The 21333-nt window shown below is 42.7% G+C and overlaps 4 protein-coding genes across 6 annotated transcripts in view; 2 read left to right on the forward strand and 2 right to left on the reverse strand.

The window, feature by feature from the left end:
- Window positions 1-1019: 1019 nt before the first annotated feature.
- LOC105448206 (zinc finger protein sens-like) lies at window positions 1020-5655 on the forward strand (the record flags this gene model as incomplete). Its single annotated transcript, XM_011686655.1, has 2 exons — window positions 1020-1821; window positions 3033-5655. Coding segments are annotated over 2 exons (2046 nt in total), but the record flags the coding sequence as incomplete, so codon positions are not given.
- Window positions 5656-12093: 6438 nt separating this feature from the next.
- On the reverse strand, window positions 12094-15161 carry LOC105448207 (xaa-Pro aminopeptidase 1). Its single transcript, XM_011686656.1, has 6 exons — window positions 15070-15161; window positions 13840-14954; window positions 13420-13746; window positions 13206-13336; window positions 12922-13097; window positions 12094-12842 (listed from the first exon to the last, which is right to left on the reverse strand). Exons 2-6 carry the CDS (start codon window positions 14952-14954, stop codon window positions 12720-12722), a joined length of 1872 nt encoding a protein of 623 aa, XP_011684958.1. The 5' UTR covers window positions 15070-15161; the 3' UTR covers window positions 12094-12719.
- A 583-nt stretch (window positions 15162-15744) lies between these two features.
- Window positions 15745-17858, forward strand: LOC105448209 (rhomboid-related protein 4-like). 2 transcript variants are annotated; one of them, XM_011686659.1, is made up of 3 exons: window positions 15745-15831; window positions 16299-16663; window positions 16885-17858. In XM_011686659.1, exons 2-3 carry the CDS (start codon window positions 16541-16543, stop codon window positions 17503-17505), a joined length of 744 nt encoding a protein of 247 aa, XP_011684961.1. In that variant the 5' UTR covers window positions 15745-15831; window positions 16299-16540; the 3' UTR covers window positions 17506-17858. The 2 variants fall into 2 exon arrangements, with proteins under 2 accessions (XP_011684961.1, XP_011684962.1); XM_011686660.1 differs by having other exon boundaries at window positions 15757-15843.
- The window catches only part of LOC105448208 (anaphase-promoting complex subunit 1), an 11023-nt gene continuing 7060 nt past the window's right edge, over window positions 17371-21333 (reverse strand). The window contains exons 14-23 of one of the 2 annotated variants that reach the window (XM_011686658.1): window positions 20952-21159; window positions 20428-20748; window positions 20107-20335; window positions 19840-20045; window positions 19330-19669; window positions 19058-19241; window positions 18472-18768; window positions 18261-18389; window positions 18111-18198; window positions 17371-17452 (exon numbers count right to left, since the gene is read on the reverse strand). In XM_011686658.1, coding sequence (XP_011684960.1) covers window positions 18113-18198; window positions 18261-18389; window positions 18472-18768; window positions 19058-19241; window positions 19330-19669; window positions 19840-20045; window positions 20107-20335; window positions 20428-20748; window positions 20952-21159 — 2000 coding nt within the window. In that variant the 3' untranslated portion in view covers window positions 17371-17452; window positions 18111-18112. Of the gene's footprint in view, window positions 17453-18017; window positions 18199-18260; window positions 18390-18471; window positions 18769-19057; window positions 19242-19329; window positions 19670-19839; window positions 20046-20106; window positions 20336-20427; window positions 20749-20951; window positions 21160-21333 lie in introns of those variants that run through there. The other variant, XM_011686657.1, reaches the window with a different exon arrangement.

Below are 21333 nucleotides of genomic sequence, written 5' to 3' on the forward strand. Positions count from 1 at the left end.
GATGGACGGAGAGAGAAAAAGGGAGAAAGATAGAGGAAGGGAAAGAAAGAGAGAGAGAAAGAGAGAAAGAGTTGCCGACGCGACGTAAAACGCGGGCGACCACTCGCGCTCGCGCGCCTACGCACACGTTCCCGGATCATACACACTGTATTTGCTCTCACTTGCGCGCACAGATTCGGAGCACGCGTGGACCTGACGCGGCAGCGGCGGCGGCGGCGGCGGCGGCGGCGGCGACGACGGTTGGCGGTGGTTGGCGGCGGCGGCGGCGGCGGCAGCGGCAGCGGCGGCGGCGACGGCGACGGCGGGTGGCGGTTGCCGGACACGTCTTCTCCCGCCGCACGAATACTTTTGCCTCGCTTTCCGACGCGTATTCACATCGGCTCTCTCGGACGCGTCCGTAACGTCCGGAAGGTGAGAAGAGGAGTGTAATACTCCGAGAGCGGTACACGCGACCGGTCCCACGATATATAAACGTCGTTTAAACCTCTCTTCCTCGTCGTTCGCGAGGTGAAAACCGTGGTACCAGGTACTTCGAACTGACCGATCGACAAAATATCTACTCGTATGTGAGACAGACAGCCGTAACGGTCCTACACGCGCGTATAGCTTCCTTGGCACACGGTGGTGGTAAATTTGGTGTCGGTGATGGTGATTATTAGTGGTCGGTGGTGGTCCATTCCGCGACGTAGTGTTACCGGTCACGGCCGGTGGCATCCCTCGAGATAAAAAAAAAACACAAGGCGGGAAGGAAGATACCTCTTTTTCTCGCGTCAAACCGGCGCGCGGAACGGCTCGATTGAGTTAACCAAGGGCGCGCGCCACGCGATCGAGCAAGAAAGAGGGAAACGTCACGCATACCTAATCGCTACTAATCCTAATAGCTGAAAGGAGTAGAGTGAGATCCACGGACCGATCCCTCTGATAGATCGCGAGATATTAACGCATTATTCACACGTCTTTAACACGCGCGCTATTTACATTGGGAGAGAGAGAGAGAGAAAAGAGAGAGAGAGAGAGAGAGAGAGAGAGGAGAGAGAGAAAGATACTTAATTGCTCTCGAAATAATAACTTTTAAGACTATCGGAGTGATCGAGGAACGGCCCGCAATTCTAACCATAATAATTACGTTGAACGATACAACCGCAGGCGAGGACACGCAGTGCGGCACCGAGGATTCTGCCGTCGCCCAGGGAGGCGATCAGCTCCAGAGGATGACTATGGACGGCGTAGAGGTGGTGGGCTCGCAGCCGCACGCGGCCACCAGCCCGTTTCTGCTCTCCTCGCCACCACTGGGTCACCATCATCATCATCACGCGACGTTTAATCTGCCGGTGCAGCTTAGCTTCGACGCGTGTTTACCGTACAACGCGGCCCCCTCGTCCGGCTCGGTCACCTGCGGCGTCAGCGGGACACCCGTGAACGCGACCTGCACGAATTCGTCCTCTACCAGCTGCGGCAAGAGCACGCCGCAGCTCTCCCTGTCTACGAGCGTGCCGCTACATATGCAGCTGCAGATCAGCTCGACCACCCCCGCGGAGCACAACCACGACCGGCATCATCAGCATCATCATCGACTGGACGGTCATCATCAGCATCAGCTGCATCCCAATGCGCCGTCACCGTCCACCGATATCGCGGACGGTAAGCGGCACCGGCAGCCCGATGACGATGACAAGAGTTGCATCAGGAATTGCAGGAACGATATTCACGATACGAACGATAAGGATAAGCCCGGCGACTTGAACACGCCGGTCACCACCAGCAGCGACCTACCGTCTTTCTTCGGACCCTCCGCGCTTGTCGAACCGCCACCAATCTCAGGTACCTACATCAGCTAATCCTTAAAGACGAGAATTGACGAGAGGAACAACCCTCCTCTCGTTTCTCTTTACGCAGCTTTACATCGAATACCTATTTCATCGCTACGACTTTATCTCCTTCGAATGCGTTTCGTTGGCGACAACGCACGAAGGGTGATAACATACGATACGCGATCGTCGCGTATGGCCGAACCCGGAGCCGATCGGACACGATCTGTATCCCTCGTGATTCAGCGAACATTAACAGGATTACATGGGCGAAAACACGGCGCTCATTGAATACGTTCTGTTTCGCTTTCGTCGACCTTTCGCTTTCTATACGTCCGCAAGCTCCTCGCACTCCTTGATGCCTGATCGTTAGCATCTGTATCATTCGCGGGAAAATTTAGGTATCGTCTTAAGTACCTCGAGTACGGCACTCGCGGCCGATGCGCGAGCAGCCGCGACGTCTGCGGCGAGGAGCCACGAGGCGTGTTACTGACGTTTATTACACTCGCCCGCGAAAACACGTAATATCGAAGGTCTGTCCGCCTGTCGCGGATCAATACCCAACGACCCCGACATTCAGAGACCCTCCTCTGCATCACCGCCACCTCCTCCTCTTTCTCCTCTCTCTCTCTCTCTCTCTCTCTCTCTCTCCTCCCACTATCCCTTCGGTTCGGTTCATTCATGCTTCCAGCTGCCCCCACCTCCGCCACCCTCAGTACCGTAATAACCCTCCCGATTATCGTACAGCTTTACAAAGGCATTTGCTATATTCCTTTTTATCTCCCGACATGAAAGTGTGTATATTTAATAAAAGCGCAAACAGACAATTACGACGATCCCTGGCGTGTTTTATTCCTCAGCGATATATTCGTTAAGTTATATCGGGAAAATATTATTGAATCGGTAAAGTCCTTTTATTTATAAAAAAAAAAAAAAAAATGCGCGGTATTACATTCCATTTATTTGAGATTTTGATGAGTACTTCCTCAACGTCAGTTAGCAATTATATGCGTAGGAAAGGAAGTAACAACGTGGCAGGATGCAGACAAAAGATAGAGCCTCTGAGAGATAAAGTCACCCCCGTATCGCGTGTTTCTTCCTGCCGGTACAAATACACAACCGTTCGTCGCGTATATAGGACACATAATGAAACATATGTGACATGTACGTACATAGTGTATTCGAAATCGAGACTAAACGATGATTTTTATCGATGCTTCACAGGCAGTCTGGCGAACGACGATCTCTCTTTAGAAGAGGCGACCGCGGAGGAAGACGAGAACGGCGCGTCCGCCGGCAGGGATCATCGGCATCATCACCATCAGGACGCGCGAAATACCGTCACGTCGAACGCGCCTTCCTCGAGCAGTCCGCCGTCGCGCCATCACCAAACCCAGGACGAGGCGGATCGCTGCAACGCGCTGCAGAGTGTAATTTTGTACTCACCGCATTCCACGTCCAATGCGTCCGCGACGAGCGTGAATATCTGCAATGTACCGACGTTGACTTATCGCGGCGTCTTCACCACGACCTGCACGCAGTCCTCGCCCCTGAGCAATCTCCAGGGCGATCAGCAGCAGCAGCAGCAACCGCAACAGCCGACGGGTCAGGAGCTGTGGGGGCCGTTGCCGTCGCCAACCTTAACCTTGGCGGGCCAGCCGTTCCTTCACCCCAACCTACACTCGACCGCGTACAGCGGCGAGACCGTTGAATTGCTGCAGGTCGATTCGAAGCCACCCCCGCCGCCCGGTTATCACGACACGGCGACTACCACCCCCGCGACCTGGCTGACGGGTCACGAGGACGCTTACGATCCCGGTCTCCTCTCCCACCATCACTCTCACGCCCATCACCAGGAGACAACGTTGAAGCAGGAGCCGACCGGCACCGGTTACACTCCCAACGTACAACAGCCACAGCAAGCTCAGGCGCAGGCTCAGCAACAGCAGCAACAGCAACCTCCGCCATCTGCCACCTCGGGAGGAGTCCAGCTGGCTGAGTACAATCCGAGTACGTCCAAGGGCCACGAGATCCTCTCTCAGGTCTATCAGCAAAGCACCCTACCGCTCCGATTGGTCCCCGTGAAACCGCGCAAGTACCCCAATCGACCGAGCAAGACGCCGGTCCATGAGCGGCCATACGCCTGTCCGGTGGACGGCTGCGACCGCAGGTTCTCCCGCAGCGATGAGCTTACACGGCACATACGCATCCACACCGGGCAGAAGCCGTTTCAGTGTCGCATCTGCATGCGCTCGTTCTCGAGGAGCGACCATCTAACCACCCACGTGCGTACGCACACCGGCGAGAAACCGTTTTGCTGTGATCAGTGCGGCCGTAAGTTCGCCAGGAGTGACGAGAAGAAGCGCCACGCGAAGGTACATCTCAAGCAGAGGCTGAAGCGCGAGGCGTCCCACGCTAATCCGAGGTCCCATCACCAGAGCCACGCGTCGTCACCCTGCAATCAATGAATTCCATGACAACGATGTTGAAAAATCCCCTTTAACGTTGAGATCTCATTATGTTTGTCACGTTTTGACAAGTTGTGATCTATGTCTCCCTGATTCTATTTCTTCCCCTTCTCCTCTCCCTCTTCTCTTTCTCGATCATCGATCATCCCTCCTTTTCTGCATCTCTCTTGATGACCGATGAAGAAAATCGCGGAAAGCTTTAGACGGTCATAACTGACCCGTCGCCGACTGATCCGTAATTTATCATCGGTCAATTAGCCCTTTATATTATCTTAGAACATAGCTGGATACAAATTACTTGAATCTTACGAGCAGCACAAGACGAATTCTTTGGAATTTTCGCTAACGTATCTATAAATCACACGAATAATAATAATAATAATAATAATAATAAACAATTTGCTCATTCTGAAAATTATCATGTGAGTCAAAATAAGAGGAAAGAGTTAAATGTCGCATATACAGTTCTTATCATTCGCAGGAGAACGATTAACTTCGTGTACTTTAAAACGAAACTCATAAGAATACGGTTTACTCATTGTATGAAGATAATAGCTCTTGCGTCATAGCGAAAAATCGAAGTACTTAAAATATACTACGATCTGTGCGATCAATTGAAAACGAACTCGCAGCTGAATGGAAGCAACCACAATGAAACGGAAGTTAATCGTCCGATTATAAAAAAATATCCCATTCTTAAAATAGAAAAACGACGTTATTATTCCGCTTTACATGTATTTCGTGTCTTAGCTTGTATCCAGATACGTACAAAATGTGAACTCTCTCTCTTTCTCTCTCTCTTTTCCCCCTTCCCGTGACATATTCGATGGCATCGTGTATCTAGATGCCATTGAGCGTGGCAAGAGCATTTTCGTGCAATTGTATAACACGAAATCGATACCATCCGCAGCTTCCGGGAATTGTAGAGTGAAGCGGAAGATAGATAGAAAGAGAGAGACGGGGGAGAGAGCGAAAGAGAGGGAGAGATCAGAGGAGGGATGAGGGTGGGATGGGGTGGAGCGATGCGTCTCATTGCATGCGAACGACTGTGCGAGAATGTAATGCTACGTAAAACGATGAAGTATTATATATCGACTCGTTCCATGGTCAATATGAGAGAAGCGGGACTCAATATTTAAGAGCATATATCTCGTCCCCTACCTCGTCCTCTCGTCCCACCCTATCCCACCTCTCCCCGTTAAAAACGCAATTTAAAAGACTCATGCGGTTCGAGTGCAATTCCCAAGAAATTCATGTTTTCATGGAGCTGTATATTTGTAGAGGTAGATCTGTCTCACAAGGAAGGCGGGACTGTTGACAAGGTTCGCGGCAACGGAGAAATAGAGATATTTTTTTAAGTATATATTTGTATATAAACTATCAATCTCTCTTTCTCTCTCTCTCTCTCTCTCTCTCTCTCTCTCTTTCTTATGCAACAAAAAAGAAAACAGTCAAAAGTATTTATTTTTGAAAAAAATTTTAACGAAATTGCGTTAGAAGATGTATAGGTGCTAAAGAGGAAAGAAATGAAAGTTCCTCGCGTTGCGATAAATGTTGTTGAGAAACTTAGTTTTGACAATTGTTAAATTTTTCCCGAAGCTACGTTTCCCCGCCGGCGAAATTGTGCAATATTTTCGTGAATTTCCCCGCATAAATTTTGTCACGAGAGTTTTGATTTCGTAGCAGCGATTTTCTTTTTCTCTGTTTCCCTCCCCTCCTTTTTTATTTAAACTGTTCTCGTTGCCCTTACACCTGCGTTCCCGCTCCGTATTTTCTTCGTGCTCCGAACACGCTAAATCTCGGCTGTCTCCGTCAAATACTTCCAATTCTCAAAATCATTCTTTCGCCCTCAACCCTCTTCCCTCCTCCCTCCTCCTTTCTCGCATTACTGTAAAAAAATTCCACAAATAATTGTAATTAAACGTGATTATCGTTGTTGAAAGAAATTTCATGTACATATGTATATAACTTATTATACATAATTGCTGTATGTATGTAAAATCTAACGTTCTCTTGCCATTTCCTCTCTCCCTCCCCCTGCCCACCCCTGACCCTTTCTTTTCTTTACTTTATTTTGCATTATTATCCCGTACGTGTATACATATATTTAGCAATTGTTAATGTTATGTATATGTTGCTCTATTTATTAACAAGATGACTATATCAAATGAATATATTGTTAAAGTTAAATAATTATTTTTATTATATTGTAACGACTATTCTGGCGTGCAATGCGTTGCAACAATGAAATGACATACCCAAGCTTGTATATGAATTATAAACATAAAGTCGCATATGCATATGTACACGTATACAAACACCCACATACATATACACAAAAACACACGCAGTAAACACAACAACGTCATATGCGAACGCGATGATACACACTACATAAAATTGTAAACGCAATGTAATGCAAGCGCGCGTCCCCGAGAAAATACTTTTTTTACAGATAGTATTATCCTATCGCTAGATAAATTATATGTAATTATTATACATATTGCGCTCCGGGTGCAATGCACATAACAAAGGCTCCCAGCTACCTGTATATTCGTGTTGTCATCATCGCTCCTGCATATGCTTCTCTTTGCAAAGCGGGTAACGCGAACAATCTTGCAACAATTATTAACAGAAATACAATTAACATTGATTCGAGGCCAAGTTGTTTTGATTATTTTCGTAACCCTTTCACAAGAGTTGTGTACAGACTGTTAGGGAAGGGACTGAACGACCGGTGGGTGAATTCCTTGAACAATTTGGAGTCCGATTTCCTTCATGGTCGAAATTTTTATTATCAAGTTTTAAATTAAAATTCTGTCAAAGTAAAATTCGCTTTTTCGAAATTAGATGTCTAAAATTTTATTTACATCTCCGAATTCTCTTAAATATGTAAAAAAAATATTTGACTATTTCTTAAGGCAAAGAATTATCGATGTAACAATATTTTTAATAAAAAAAATAATCGGCTTTATGTTGATCAAGGAACATGTCGTCGAGTTTTTAAATACTTAAACCTCTCCTCAATGCTCTGTGTAACAAACATGAAATGTATACAAGCTCACGGAGCGTTAGCCTACGCACGATCTTTAAGCATTCCGATATAGTATTAAGGCAAATTAACCTCAGTGAAAATCTTAAAATTCGCAACATCCAAGTCGATTGATTTGGAGTGAAATTTGGATCCGATTATAAAATGTCAAATAAAAACATCATTTGTAAAACTTTTTGTGTTTTTAACTTAACCATTTATAAGAAATTAGCTGAACATTTTATTCGAAAGATGAAATAATTTTGCTTTATAAAAATAGCGATAAATGAAGTTAACAAGTATTCATTTATAGAAAAAAATTTGATAAACATTGCGTCGTATAAGTAATATACATAAGGTTTTTATTGTTCGGTTTGTTTTAAACAGATTTTATTTAAAGGGAAGTAAAAATGCTCGTGATATTTAACAAAAAAATTTTTAAAGGTCGCAAGAAAATATTAAATAAAATTTTCGTGAAAAAAAGAAGTTACTTCGATGTTTAACAAATATTGCCCTGTGTTCAACACACGCGCCCGCGCGCGTGTGCGTCACCGAACGTATATATCCAGATACAATGTTATTTCGCGCCAGAAGAAAATGTCAGAGTTTGTTTCCGATAAAAATTTAACAAAGATTTAATTAAACCGACAAATTTAGCCGCGCGGTCGTGACAAATCGCGAAAGTTAAATCGTGGGGGAGAGAGAGAGAGCCGCGCGCGTTTCAAAACGTCCAGCCATGAGGATGAGGACGCGCGAAAGGCGTTATCTCAACCTCCGTTCGTTGTGTTACAAAAGCGTCTCTTCAACGGAAATATTCGCTACACCGTACGCAGACAATTGTTTCGCGGTTTGGATCCGACACGATCGATCTCCCGCGTTCCGAACATCTTGCACGGTTTTGGTCGACTCGGTAGCTTGCCCAGTAAAGAGCGAGAGAGAGAGAGAGAGAGAGAGAGAGAGAGAGAGAGAGAGAGAACGCGCGATATAGTCGCGCTACATATATATAGGTATATCAGACACCTACATAAGAAAGACAGTGCGCGAGCGACAGTGGGCACGAGTGAAGCTGAGAGCACGTCTATAAATAGGACCGAGAGCGAGATGAAGCCTCCTCTGCACTTCGCGGTATACCTTTCCGCTGTTCTCCGTCTCACCGCGAGAAATCCCTCCGAGGAGTCTCCTCTTTTTTTCCCCTCTCCTTTCCTCTCTTTCACTGTTTTGCCTGCCTTTCGTTCTCCCATAACATCGTGCATTCTCTTCTCTCTTTTATCTTAATAGATATCTATCTTGACTCGGGGACAGTTTCCACTCTTTTTTTCTTCTTCCCACCCTTTCTTCCCCGCTCAATAAAATCTTCTTTTTTCCCCTCCTTCGCGAACGAACGAAGAGCTAACGAAAAGACATTTCGTCGCGAGACAAATCGAGACTTTAATCGTATGATCGATATTTCAGATAAAAATAAATCGTCAGGTATTTTAATAACAAAATCTTTCCTTCGACTTGACGTCTAAACACCTGTTGTTCAGGACGGGCAAAGGTTGGAACTTTCCAGAGTATCGGAGGTGAAACAATTCCATCGATTATTCGTTAAATAGCAGAGCATGGGGGTTGCACAACGGGTTGTTCCGCGTTGCACGATCTTACAGCACGATTTCGGGGAGCGGGAGAAACAAGTAATTCTCAGTATTAGAAACTGGCCGGGGGTTCGTGACATTTTTCAGAATTAGCGCGTTAATATTAACGTTGAAAAATCCCAGCGGTAGGCGAGCGAGGGGGGAACGGAAGTAAAACCGGCAAACGGGGTGCGCCGGTGTCGTTACTCCGTTGCGCCGCAGCATCCGCGAAAGGCCCCGCTAGGGGTTAGGGTCACGTCACGGCGAACGGAAGAGCGGCAACGCGGGAGGGGGAGTGAGAGCGAGCGAGCAAGCGAGCGAGAAAGGGAGGGACGGCGGGGAGAGAGTTCATTGAGCAACGGCACGTGTACGCGAGATAGAGAGTGCGGCTGCGATATGAGGTGGGATAAGGGGTGGGAGAGGGAGTACGGTGGCAGCCGAGCGGCAGCGGCGGCGGCAGTAGGGCGAAAAGGGGTTGCCAAGCGACCATACCACACCACCGTGGGTTGCCCTTGGCGACTAGTTGCGTCATTGCAGCGTCGCGTGACGTCACGCGACGCCACTGCCCTTGACCGTCGGGGATGACACTGAGGAGAGCGTCCTGACGACCCTGCCTGCAACTCCATCGGCCCTCCCTTCCCTTCCCATCCTCCCCCCGACCTTCTCCCTGACACTGGGGATACGCAGGGATACAGGTCTATATATAGAAGCGAACTAAAACGCATACAGACGTACATGCGGCGTGCGCGAGCGTGTGTCGGAACGCGCGCGGCTCACCTTTCGATCGGGCTCCTGCGCTGGAGAACGCAGGCTCCCCGATACGCATCGCGTATCGCGGTGTGTTTTGACACGCGACTCGAAATAGCATTAGCGCGCCTCTCGCCGGCGCTATTTTCGGAATTACGGTGCCGCACGGTTATTGTTACGCCGGCGGACAGAGAAAGAGAGAGAGGGGGAGGAGAGCACCGGCGGGAGTGCGACAGGCGTTCGCATTCGCGAGAGAGCCCTTGCGCCGGTAATCGATTGACGCGAGTTTACACGTCGCGTGCAATATTTATAGACGCACGGGGTTTGTTTAACGTAATGCGGGCTCACTTAATACAATTCCCACTTGTCAATGACGGCGGCCGGCCTCATCCGCGACGACTTTCTATTTCCCCTTTTTTTTTTCCTTGTTCCTGCTTCGTTACCGCTCGTCACGTCCGCGACGCGTTTCCACCGGAGATTATGGAAACGCGCGATTATCGGGGCCGGGGGCGTCGAGAGTTTTCTCCCGCCGATTTTCATCGGTCCTACCGTCCATTTCTGACAGATAGCCTATCGACGAAAATTTTGCTTCGATTTGTATGTAAGAAACGGCGAATTTTATTTTAGGCGTTTTTCTATTACAACGAACGCGAGGTACATATATATATATGGTACACGGGAAACTGCGTTTTATCACGCTCGTTCGGAAGCGCCGATGGAACTGTCCTGCTCTCCTGATCGTTGTTTTTCCCATCGTTGTTTTCCCTAGACGCGCTCGCGAGATATTATATTTCGCGAGAAGCTATTATCCCCCTATTAGCTCTCATCGTAATTATATCTATTGTAAAAAAAATCTAGATAATGAGGGCTATAATTAATCGCTTTAACACGGTTACGACAAGGGGGTATCGATTAATTGTACAAATTAAATCTAATTCTCGTGAAGAATTATGTATACTTATCGAAAATCCATTGATAATAAATAATTTAATTATAAAACACGATCGTATTTTCCATTCTTATGCAGTCTGTTGAATAAACATATTTCTGTACAACGAAATAAATAACACTAATTATTACACATTCCACAGGTGTACCTTCTATAAATATTAAAGATATTTAAGAACGCGTTATTTACACGCTGTATCATACGATGCAAGAGAGTGCAGAAATAACCGTAGAATATATTATAAAACGCGAACGTCAATATCAATATTCGTCAATTTTTAAAGAACGGATGACGGGAGTATCGCGGGGAGATGAGAGCCATTTCGTGTAAGTGTGAATAAGTCATGTCAATATGAATATTTTCTCCCACTATAATTTCAATTATAAAATATTTTTAATTGTATGTAACTAGAAATTTTATATAAACTTTATATATGTACTTTATATAAACTTTGTATGTATATTTACATTTTATAAATGTAAAATGCATTTGAAATACAATTTTGCAATTTTCGACGTATCTCCCGTGCAGATGCCTTCCGTCATGCAGTGTAAATTTCCGCGATATATCTATCGACGGCGACGGATTATCTACCCACGCATAATTCACGCTTATCTCGGCTGTTCGATGAATATATATGATAACGCGAAGATATCCATCAGATATCGCAATTATTTGGTGCGGATACATTTTACGTATGTAAGGTATTTGCTAATCGATATTCAAAACATCGGACGCTGTGTTTTTATTTCCGACATGTAGATTTTTGATCGGATCGAAAATATGAAATATATATGTTTTACGCGAAAATATTATAATATTCCAAGCTTTGGAAGTACGTTTCTGATACTTCTTTCGGCTAAATATCTTTTAAAGAACTATAGATTTACCTATTCAATATATCTGCAATGTGTCACACAGAGTGCTCAAAGCTCAAAGCTCCGAATATCGTCAGTGGCGTCAGTTCGAAGCCATGAAACACAAATACATAGATGCGTTCGATCCCCAAAGTTCCCAACGTCATGTGACTATATAGATGGCGATTCAGCATAACACTTTCCACTTTCGGATTAGATATTTTCAGATTGGACAAATCCAGATATTCATGCCTGTCAATTAAAACAATCTAATTCGATATTTTTATTAAACAATTTAATATTGTGACATCATTTTTAATTTTATAAAATAATTGTTTAACTTTTGCGCCTTTCGAATACTTATATAAAGATGTCACGAATCATGATGCGTAAATATTCAGAAATGTTTAATAAAAAATCAATCCGGAAATAAAAGACATCATTGACTGAATGCGCGTGGATATTTTGAACCTGAACTGTTAACTTTCAAACACTTCTTTTGAAAAAAGCAAAGTTATTTTCTTTTGTATACATCTTACTTGATCATAACGTATATAATCTTCTTACTTTATATAACGTATCTTTGACACAAATGTGTACGAGACAGGGAGATAAAAATGTATATTTCATAGTTTTTAATGTATATATCGTGATAAAATTGTGACGCAATCATTGGTGTCTTATAATACCATTTTGGATTTGTATATGCTGTTATTAAAATAACATCTTATATCATAAAGATATGAATAATAAAACTGTATAACACCTGATTCATTTGATACATTGAACATCATGTGATCAACGTGTGATAGAGCGTCTCTTTCTCTCTTTCTGTCTCTCGAGATAGATATACGTTAAATGAATAAAAAACGAAACAGAAAGTGTGTACGCAAATATAATATTTTTTCTGTTCAGATATTCGTGTTATAGTAAATGCAAATGCGCGAAATGATTGTTAGGATTTGATTCACTTTCGATTCGACTGTAGAACATTGTACCAAAGATGTTTAAATAAGATTATTTTCATTTTTACCGTTCGTTCGTTGTTTATTCATTCACGTCGATTTAAGTGATTGCGTGTACATGGTCAGCAATGTACACAAAATTATACAAGTTTCATATACCAGTCGAATGCTTGCTATCTCGCTGTAATATTAAATTCAAAATCAGGCAATTTTGTTATGTTACATACTCTCAAGTGATTTTTTTTACAGCTCCATCGTGTTAAATTGAAGTTATAAAATCTTCAACGGGAAATGGGAAGGGTTTGTTTCTCGAGCCACTTAAGCGCCTGAAGGTTCCCCGGTCCTTGTAGCAAAGGTCTTAAAACCTCCAAACATTTTTTATGATAATTATTCAAATATTCGATCTGGAATAAAATAACGTAATCGTGAAACATAGGTGAAATATTTTTAAATAAAATGAAAAGTGCGTGAGAATGCGCATACCTCCTTGTCTGTAAGCATCGACACATCGAGCAGACTCGTTTGAATAGGCACAAGCGTCACGGTTTCGAATGTCAGGAAACCTCGGTTTTTGTGATTATACGGTGTCTTCGCAGGAACGACTAACTCGATGTTCTCCAATCTAATACCAAACTTCCCGTCTTCGTAATATCCTGGCTCTGTTTTCGAAGAATAGATAGATTAATATATATCTGTCTATATCAATATATATAGCTTAAATGTATCGATTACGTAAACGACGTTTCATCCAAACGTTTTTATCGTACCGTTTGATAAGAACATCCCCGGTTGTAAACCTGGATCATCTGGATGCGGCTTCCATGAGATACCAATCGGCTCTTCGTGGACATTGAGATAGGATCCTACTCCGTGACCAGTACCGTGAAGGTAATCAAGACTGTAAAATTAATTCGCAGTTAAACATAAGAAGAATTGTTCTCGCATAAAATGTCATATTTTAATAAAAAAATCTTTATTTACCCAACGCTCCATAAACTTTCGCGCGCCAGCGTGTCGAGGTAATTTCCTTTCGTTTTCAAGGGGAATACCATTGTCGATAGTCGGCATTGTCCCTTAAAAACTCTGGTGAAACATTCACGTTCGAAACTCGTGGGCTCGCCAAAGTGTAACGTTCTCGTTACATCCGTCGTACCATCGTGATACTGCGCGCCAGAATCACAGAGATAAAGCTCTTTATCCGTAATAGGCACATCGGTCTCTGCAGTAGGTGAGTAGTGAATAACTGCTCCGTGAGGACCGACGGACGATATGGTGGTGAAACTTAATCCGACAAAGTGAGCTTGCTCCCTTGTTAAAAAAATAAATAAATAAATTTCTTGTATCTAAATCATCTACATTTTACATTGTAAAAAGTGTGTTGCTTTGTGAAATATAACTTACTGTCTAAACTTCTCCAGCCGCGTCGCACCCGAGATTTCCGTAATACGTTCGTTCGTATTCTTGATTTTGTCTTCCAGCCAGGCAAAATACTTGACGAGAGCGGCCGAATCTCTCACATGCGACGCTCTCATACCCTCTATCTCGATGGGATTCTTTATCGATTTCATAACGCTGATAGGCGTGATGTCCGTGTGTTTCTTGATATCCCCGCAATCCGCGTGTAGCGCATAGCTGGACTTATTGCTGATCCAAATTTTATCTTGATCCAAACAGGAGCTCACGAGCTCCTTCATAAAAGAATGTATATCCTCGTAGGTGTGGATGATCGGATAGACACCCTCGTTCACCAGTTGCTCCAACGCCTCCTTGCTGAGCCTACTTCTGTCTATGAAGAGATGCACGTCCTTCAGGGTGAGAATGACGTACGCGAAGAAGACAGGATTGAAGGGTATATCGGAGCCCCTCCAATTCAGCAGATACGCAATCGCGTCCAGTGCAGTTACCACGAGTACCGTCGCGTCATTCTCTCGCATAGCGTCGCGACACAATCTTACTTTGTCTTCCGCACTCTGGCCCGAATAACGTAACGACTGCGGCAAGACTGCGTTGGCCGTCGGCGCCGGCTGCTCGTCGGCCCACACCTTGTCCACCAGGTTCTCGGGTAGTGGGATCAAGCAGTGACCGGCGGCGGTTAAACTGGTGTGCAATCGCGCCCATTCCGTGTAACTTATCAGATTGGCATCAGCCCCGACCACCGATTTCGGTGGTAAGTTCGAGGCCAGCCATACGGCGATGGTGGGTGTGTCGAGTAAGCCTTCCCTCATCAGAGTCCACGCCTCTGGCGGATCCAACTCCGACATGGCTTGCTGGTAATATCTACCGTCTGTCCACAGCAACGCCGTGTCGGGCATCACGACCACCGTGCCGTACGAGCCGCGGAATCCGCTGACGAAACGCCGCCTCTGATCACGCTCCGTCGAATACTCCGACTGATGCGCATCCTCCCCGTTGACGATCAGCGCCTGGATACCCTTCTCTCGAATGCCACCGGCTTGCACGTTCCTCATCAACGCCCGAAGCTGCGTCAGCTTCCAGAGTCCGTTCCTTTTTACCATCTAGCGCGACAAAATATCAAACGTTAATTCTACGTTAATTCTGCGCCCAACGGCGCAGTGATATATTACGTGCATCAACAAAATATAAAACAATCAGGCAAAGCTCGTTTCCTACCTCGCGAAATATTGTCGAAATGCTCCTCGGGTCACTCTAACGTCGCATCTGTCACGGTGAAGAATAATAAGGATCCCTGTTATCTTCCGGAGCGCGAGAAGTACGGGTGCCACGTAACCCTATCAGTATCGTAAACAACGCGTCTTGCGCCGTCCTCTCGAAAGATCAGCTATCTTATCACTGCGATAAGGGGGAGCGATCGCGCATCGTACGCGAAACAAGTCCTTATCTTCTCGGATACGGAAGGCGTTCACGCGTGGAGAATGCCCCTTCGGATGAAGGAGCTCCGATACGCGGCCGACAACAAATACCACTCAGCTCCCGGCGCATCATATCAGTCTCGCATGTGGCAATTGTGGCATGTGGTTACCGCGTTTCGACCTCGAGTTCGATACCTCGCGAGATCCCGCTCGTGCGATCGGAAGAGGAGAGTCAGGAGAGAGAGAGAGAGAGAGAGAAAGAGAGGACGGAGGACAACATAACCTGTAACCATACATACATAGCGGCCGCCAATCAGTATACGCAACGTCGCCTGTGCTCTCGGCTGTGACATTTTCCTTGCAAATTTTCACGTCACGTTCCGTGTCATTTTATTATTTCTTTTGTCGACATTACAGCGATTTCTCTGGCAATTTGGAAGTTAAATTTTATTCCCTCGCTGGTTGCAATACTTGTCGCGGTCAGGTGGTGCTCCTCGAGGAAAACACGGAAAGTGACAGTCGTGTGGAGTGTGGACCTGAGATACAAACGAAATTAGAGGAGGTATTTCTGTAGGTTAGGAAATCTATTTTACCGATTGAATGAAATTGCGCGCGATATTGCAATCATTACGTTCTTCATCCATTTGATTGAATAATTATTTATATGAGCAAAATTTGGTCGCGAAATCTTTCAAAATAATCTCACAAACTGTGAAACTACGAGTTATTTTTTGTTTCATTATTAAAGTGATTATCCTAAGATTCTTTACGCGTTTATCTATCCTATTCTAGTGTAGATTTCTAATCTTAAAATGTAATTTTAATAATAATCACGTAATCCGATTTTTATATTTAAGATTGCTTAAGCACACTCTCAAGATTTTGTAGAATTATTTTCACTTAGTTGAATTTTTAAATCACTTGAAATCAGATTCAATCAGGTGATCTTAAATATAAGATTGGAGTATGAATATTCTCAGTATAATTTATTTAAAAAAAAATCGCTTTTAATTTCTATTCTTTTTACAGGATCAAGCGGTGACTGACTCTGATACCTCAGAATCTCTTTTTTAAATACACAAAACGTCGAACACCAGATTGAATGAAAATTTGAGAAAAGGCATTATTTTATTCATATTGATGGAAAAAATATAGATATCTGAAATTTACTTGCAGGAGAATCCTGTAGAGATGTGACAAGTCTTTAGTCTTTCGGCCTTTTAAAAAGCTGATTATTTTCATCAATATATTGCATCATATCCTACAGCATTATGATACGTAGCCAAAGACGACATCAGGGCCTGCAGAGCGGGATATTCTTGCTGGGTATGCAGGTCATAAACTTTGGACTTGATAGAATACCACCTGCTACTCTAATTGGAGTCGTCGCACAGGTAATCTTTACCATAAAAATTTGATAAAACTTTTAACTATCCGACTTCATTATTTCGGGTCCAGTATCTTTAGAATTGATTCACAATTTATTCTAATTGACTCTTTAGTTTGATAAAATTGAATCCTTCTACTCGATTACTTTACAAACGCTAGCTTTTACAAGCAGCCGACTAGCATCATAGATTGTAGAAAAAATAATACATATTTATTCTCTTTCTAGGCTTTATTGTATATCGGAGTGATACGAGTGCCGTGGAACGCGGAGGATGTATGCATATCGGCCGTGAAAATAATTAAGTACAAAGACTGGCGGTCGTTCTTCCTTTCGAACTTCGAGCATGCGTCCGATATGCATCTGTACTACAACATGCTCTCTTTCATTATGAAAGGTTATTATTTGGAGCCCATCTACGGAACGGCAAACTTTGTACTCTTACTTGGTGTATTATCCGTCGGATGTAGCGCTATGTATGTATCCCTGGGATACGTACTGATGCAGTTAACAGGGGATTATGGATATTTCACGGCTTGCGCCATCGGCTTTTCCGCCACGTTATTCGCATTGAAAGTCGTTGCGCTGTGCGAGGAACGCGACAAACTGCACTATATCAGCGGATTTATAGTGCCAAGTAAATTAGCGGTGTGGTTTGAGCTAGTATTGATACACCTGCTGGTCCCAAATGCTTCCTTCGTCGGTCACCTGGGTGGTATTCTAGTTGGATGCTTATATTCTTATACATTCGTTGGAGAAATGATCGATAACTTGATACACGCGATAACTGGTACACCTATCATACATGAAGAACAATTTTATAGAAGGCGGAACGGGTTATTTACGTAACATTTTCATCAATCTAACTATATATGCGGCTCTATTCTAATATAATAAATGTTTAATATCGAATTGGGTCGTTATACAAAAGATGAAGTACAACTAGAGAGAGTTTATATTTTAAGACTTCTGTGATCCTGAACAATAATGTATAATTAAATATATTAATACGTAATGAATACATATATTTATACAATTTTATGGATTATTTTTGATTACGATTTGTTTAAAATAAAAAATAAATGCTTATAATTTCCTACTTTCTCATTTTGATCACTAAATTCATATAATCCCTATATAAATATTGACATATCCTGTACGATGTACATATGTTTATTTTTTAATAATTTATCCTGTTTAATCGATATTTTTTTATAAAATTTTTTTATTGTCATGCAAACTTGCAAATTTTATCAAAATGCAACAGAGATTAAAAATTACAAATTATTTCATATTATCAAATACTGATATGGCACAATGTTCTTAGTTTGCAAGCGGAATGAGTAAAAAAATCATGATGACTAATAAAAAGAAAAGAATAATAGATCTTTATTCACTCAATCTTTTCATTCGTTCAATCATTTTCAACATTTTATTATATATAAGGATTTTACCTTCAAACTGTTTGTAAAATCTTGCGCAATTTGTACAACGTAACATTCGGTATACCAGAAGAGCACTGCGTCGTCGCGATCGAATTCACTAAAAATAAACATGGCAAGTGAAAAATATCCTTATTAAGTACAAAAAAAGTGGAGACTTACAGATTGATTTATCGTCGATTGGATAGGGTATGTCGTAGAATATGAAATATGCACACATTTTAGCCAGAGATACACTATCAGCCTGTACAATTCCATTCGTAAGATATTCTTTGAATACAGATTTCATATCTGAAAACCAGAAAAACGAGCCAAATAATATATCAAATTTAACAACAAAGTATAGCATGCAGTGCGATGCGTTAATAAATACCGTGCTCCCATTTATCCAGAATGATCGCCGTTTTCTGCTTAATCGCGAGCATACTCTCTACGCTGAATAACGGATTTTCGCCATTCGCAAGATTGCTTCTTTTCGACATTTGCGAAAGGAGCTTTATTTGCCATATCGCGAAGCTGTTTGGTTGCTCCTCAATAATTTTTATACTTTTAATTATGTGCAACCATAACGGTATGAGACTTACTTTATCCTTTGTAATGCATTCGTACACGATTATTGCGAATATGTGAAGGAAGTACTGCTCGAATTCTGGCATTTTGCATTGCACGTCTGTAAGTATACAATTGTATCATTTGATAAAAATGTCATTTTGTAAAGTGCACAGTTGAAAGTAACACGGAGATCTGACATAGAAAAAGAAGAACTATCAATATAGGCGAGATATATCAATATCTCGAAGAGAGAACTATCATATGATTTTCTTAATATACAAAATAAATAGTTATAAACATAATCACTTTTTCATGGCAAAAATACTCGCATGATTAACAAAAACTAGAATATATTATTCTTTTAATCTTTAATTAAATTTTGTATTAAAGGCATAATGAAATCGTACCATTTTGCGACGAATATTTGATACTTTCAGAACGAATCATTCCTTTTTTAGACCATTGCAAAAAATACGTCACAATGTTTAATACAGTTTTGTCATTCGTAAACGATGTGACATATTCTGGTCGTGCAGCCCATGCGATTGCATTTTCCGTCGTTAGAGTTTGGGCCACTAAGCTTCTAAGACCCTATAATAAAATGAATTAAAATATTCATTAATATTATTTACAAAGAATATATAACATTAAGATATTTCTTTAAGTAGTAATGTCTTACGTGAGGATCTTCCAAGTACGATAAACAACCAGCTCTTTGCTTGATGCTCAAAAAATCGTGTCGTTCCAGCATATTTTCTAGTTGCTGCCAGTTGTGATGTTTTAAAAATGTAATTTTCCAGTATCTTGAATCTTTCAATTCAATCTTCTTTAAGCTACATAATTGTGGTAATAAGCACGGCGCCTGTAGATTGATCTCTTGCCCTTCGGCTTCTTTGTCATTCTCGAATGTTAAATGTATTGTCGCATAACAGTATTGGCCAGTATCTATGTCTCTCGGTAAGATAATACGTGGTTCAGCTGCTAACACGTACAAGTGGCGCAACGCTTGTAAATGATACCTAAATCGAAATAATAATATTGCTTATATGCAAAAGATTAAGATTTCAGAGTATTTTCATTCATTAGAGTATTTTCAGAAATGTAAAGAAATTGTGTAAAACTGCGAGAGCAGTTTTTGTCTACCTTTTTTTAGGAATTGAATCGTTATAGAAAAACAAAATTCACAAACCTGTTGTCATTGCTGTGGGTTGGAAATTTTGGGAAAAGCGAAATTATCAGAGCCGCCACTGCATTCGGGCTGTTCGAAAGTGTGTACCTTCCACCACCCAGAAAAAGGAGACCGAGAGCCATGTGGGTTGCCAGATGAGAGCCGTACGTGACTACGCCACTGGCGGGTCCTACGCGAGTGCGTATGTGCCTGCATATCCTCATAATCTGCACAGATTCAGATCGTCAATAAGTGCTTCGCGATTAGTTATTGAGTATCGAGACTTACGTCTAAATTGCCGGTGCCCGCCATCACCACCGCGGTCGAAAGCAGAACAACGTTTAGGCATGTTTCAACGGTGGATTTGCCAGCCAATTCGGCTATAGTCTTGTGTGACAATGCCGTGAACATCTGAGCGTAGTTATACAAGGTCTTGAAAGCGTTCTTATTAGCAGTGCCGGCATACCTCAGTCCCAACGCCATGCAAGCACCTGCTATAATGTTGCAGTACGCCTGGCTGTAAATTATAATAACGATAAATAGAATAAGAATTTGCACACCAAAAATAATAATATCAGAGATACAGAAATGCTTTTCGCAATCGCTTACTTGATAGTTTCCAAATCCACGTTCTGCGTGACTTCTGGCGTAGGCTTTTGCAATCTGTATTTATAAACGATATTCGGCACATGACTAGAAACCCATGATTTGGTTGGCTTGATATCGTCCCACATAATCAGTGACTTGGCGAGCACTCGCAACAGCAGGAAATCTGGCCTCACGAATTCTAATAAATACTGCGTATCGGGTGGCTGCATCCATTCGGCAACCGCACGATTTCCGGTATTGAAGTACATTAATCCTAGAGCTATTGTTGCTCCCGGGCTCGTTACGTCGATATTTATCGAGTCACCTTCGCGTATTTGATAACTGCAAAAAAAAAATACGACTTATAAATTTCAAAGAAGAAGATTTTCCTACTTTGCTGGTTCTATTTTAGCAGAAAAAACTTCAGAATTTTTTGCGGAAAAATAAAATTGTTTTAATTTTAAACCCTCTAAGATCAATATTTTCAATTTAGAATGTTTTAAATCGCATGAATTTTTTAAAATTACATATAGATTTTATTGTACCTGGGAGACTTGTATTTATCTTTCTGTGCTCCAGAAAAGGGTCTTATGTGTCCGCCGACCATGTAATAATGCAGAGTATCAGGTATGCTCGCAGGTACATCCGTTCCGCCACCGAAGCCAAGTATGACCAAACCTAACGCCAGTCCTGCTGCCAAGGAATACGACTCGCGATCCACACAATTCTTCATTTCAGGTCCTGGCGGTCTACCTATAAAGATAAATCCATATATTTTAGCATATTAACTATATACATATACATATATATACATATATATATATGTGTGTGTGTGTGTGTGTGTGTGTGTGTGTGTGTGTGTGTGTGTGTGTGTGTGTGTGTGTGTGTGTCGTGTGGGGTTGAATCAATAAAATAAATGAAATTATA

This window comes from Wasmannia auropunctata, unplaced genomic scaffold (genome assembly GCF_000956235.1).
Source record: "Wasmannia auropunctata unplaced genomic scaffold, wasmannia.A_1.0 LD336088.1, whole genome shotgun sequence".
In the NCBI taxonomy this organism is placed as follows: Eukaryota; Metazoa; Arthropoda; class Insecta; order Hymenoptera; family Formicidae; genus Wasmannia; species Wasmannia auropunctata.

What these genes read in the sequence shown, in the direction of transcription:
- LOC105448207 (XM_011686656.1), bottom strand. Translation starts at nt 14,954, where the DNA reads ATGGTAAAAAGGAACGGACTCTGGAAGCTGACGCAGCTTCGGGCGTTG. An exon ending in CGGCTGGAGAAGTTTAGACA is followed by an intron (nt 13,747 to 13,839) that starts GTAAGTTATATT and finishes TTTTTTAACAAG; the next exon opens with GGAGCAAGCTCACTTTGTCG. An exon ending in GAAAGTTTATGGAGCGTTGG is followed by an intron (nt 13,337 to 13,419) that starts GTAAATAAAGAT and finishes TTAATTTTACAG; the next exon opens with TCTTGATTACCTTCACGGTA.
- LOC105448209 (XM_011686659.1), top strand. Translation starts at nt 16,541, where the DNA reads ATGATACGTAGCCAAAGACGACATCAGGGCCTGCAGAGCGGGATATTC. An exon ending in TAATTGGAGTCGTCGCACAG is followed by an intron (nt 16,664 to 16,884) that starts GTAATCTTTACC and finishes TTCTCTTTCTAG; the next exon opens with GCTTTATTGTATATCGGAGT.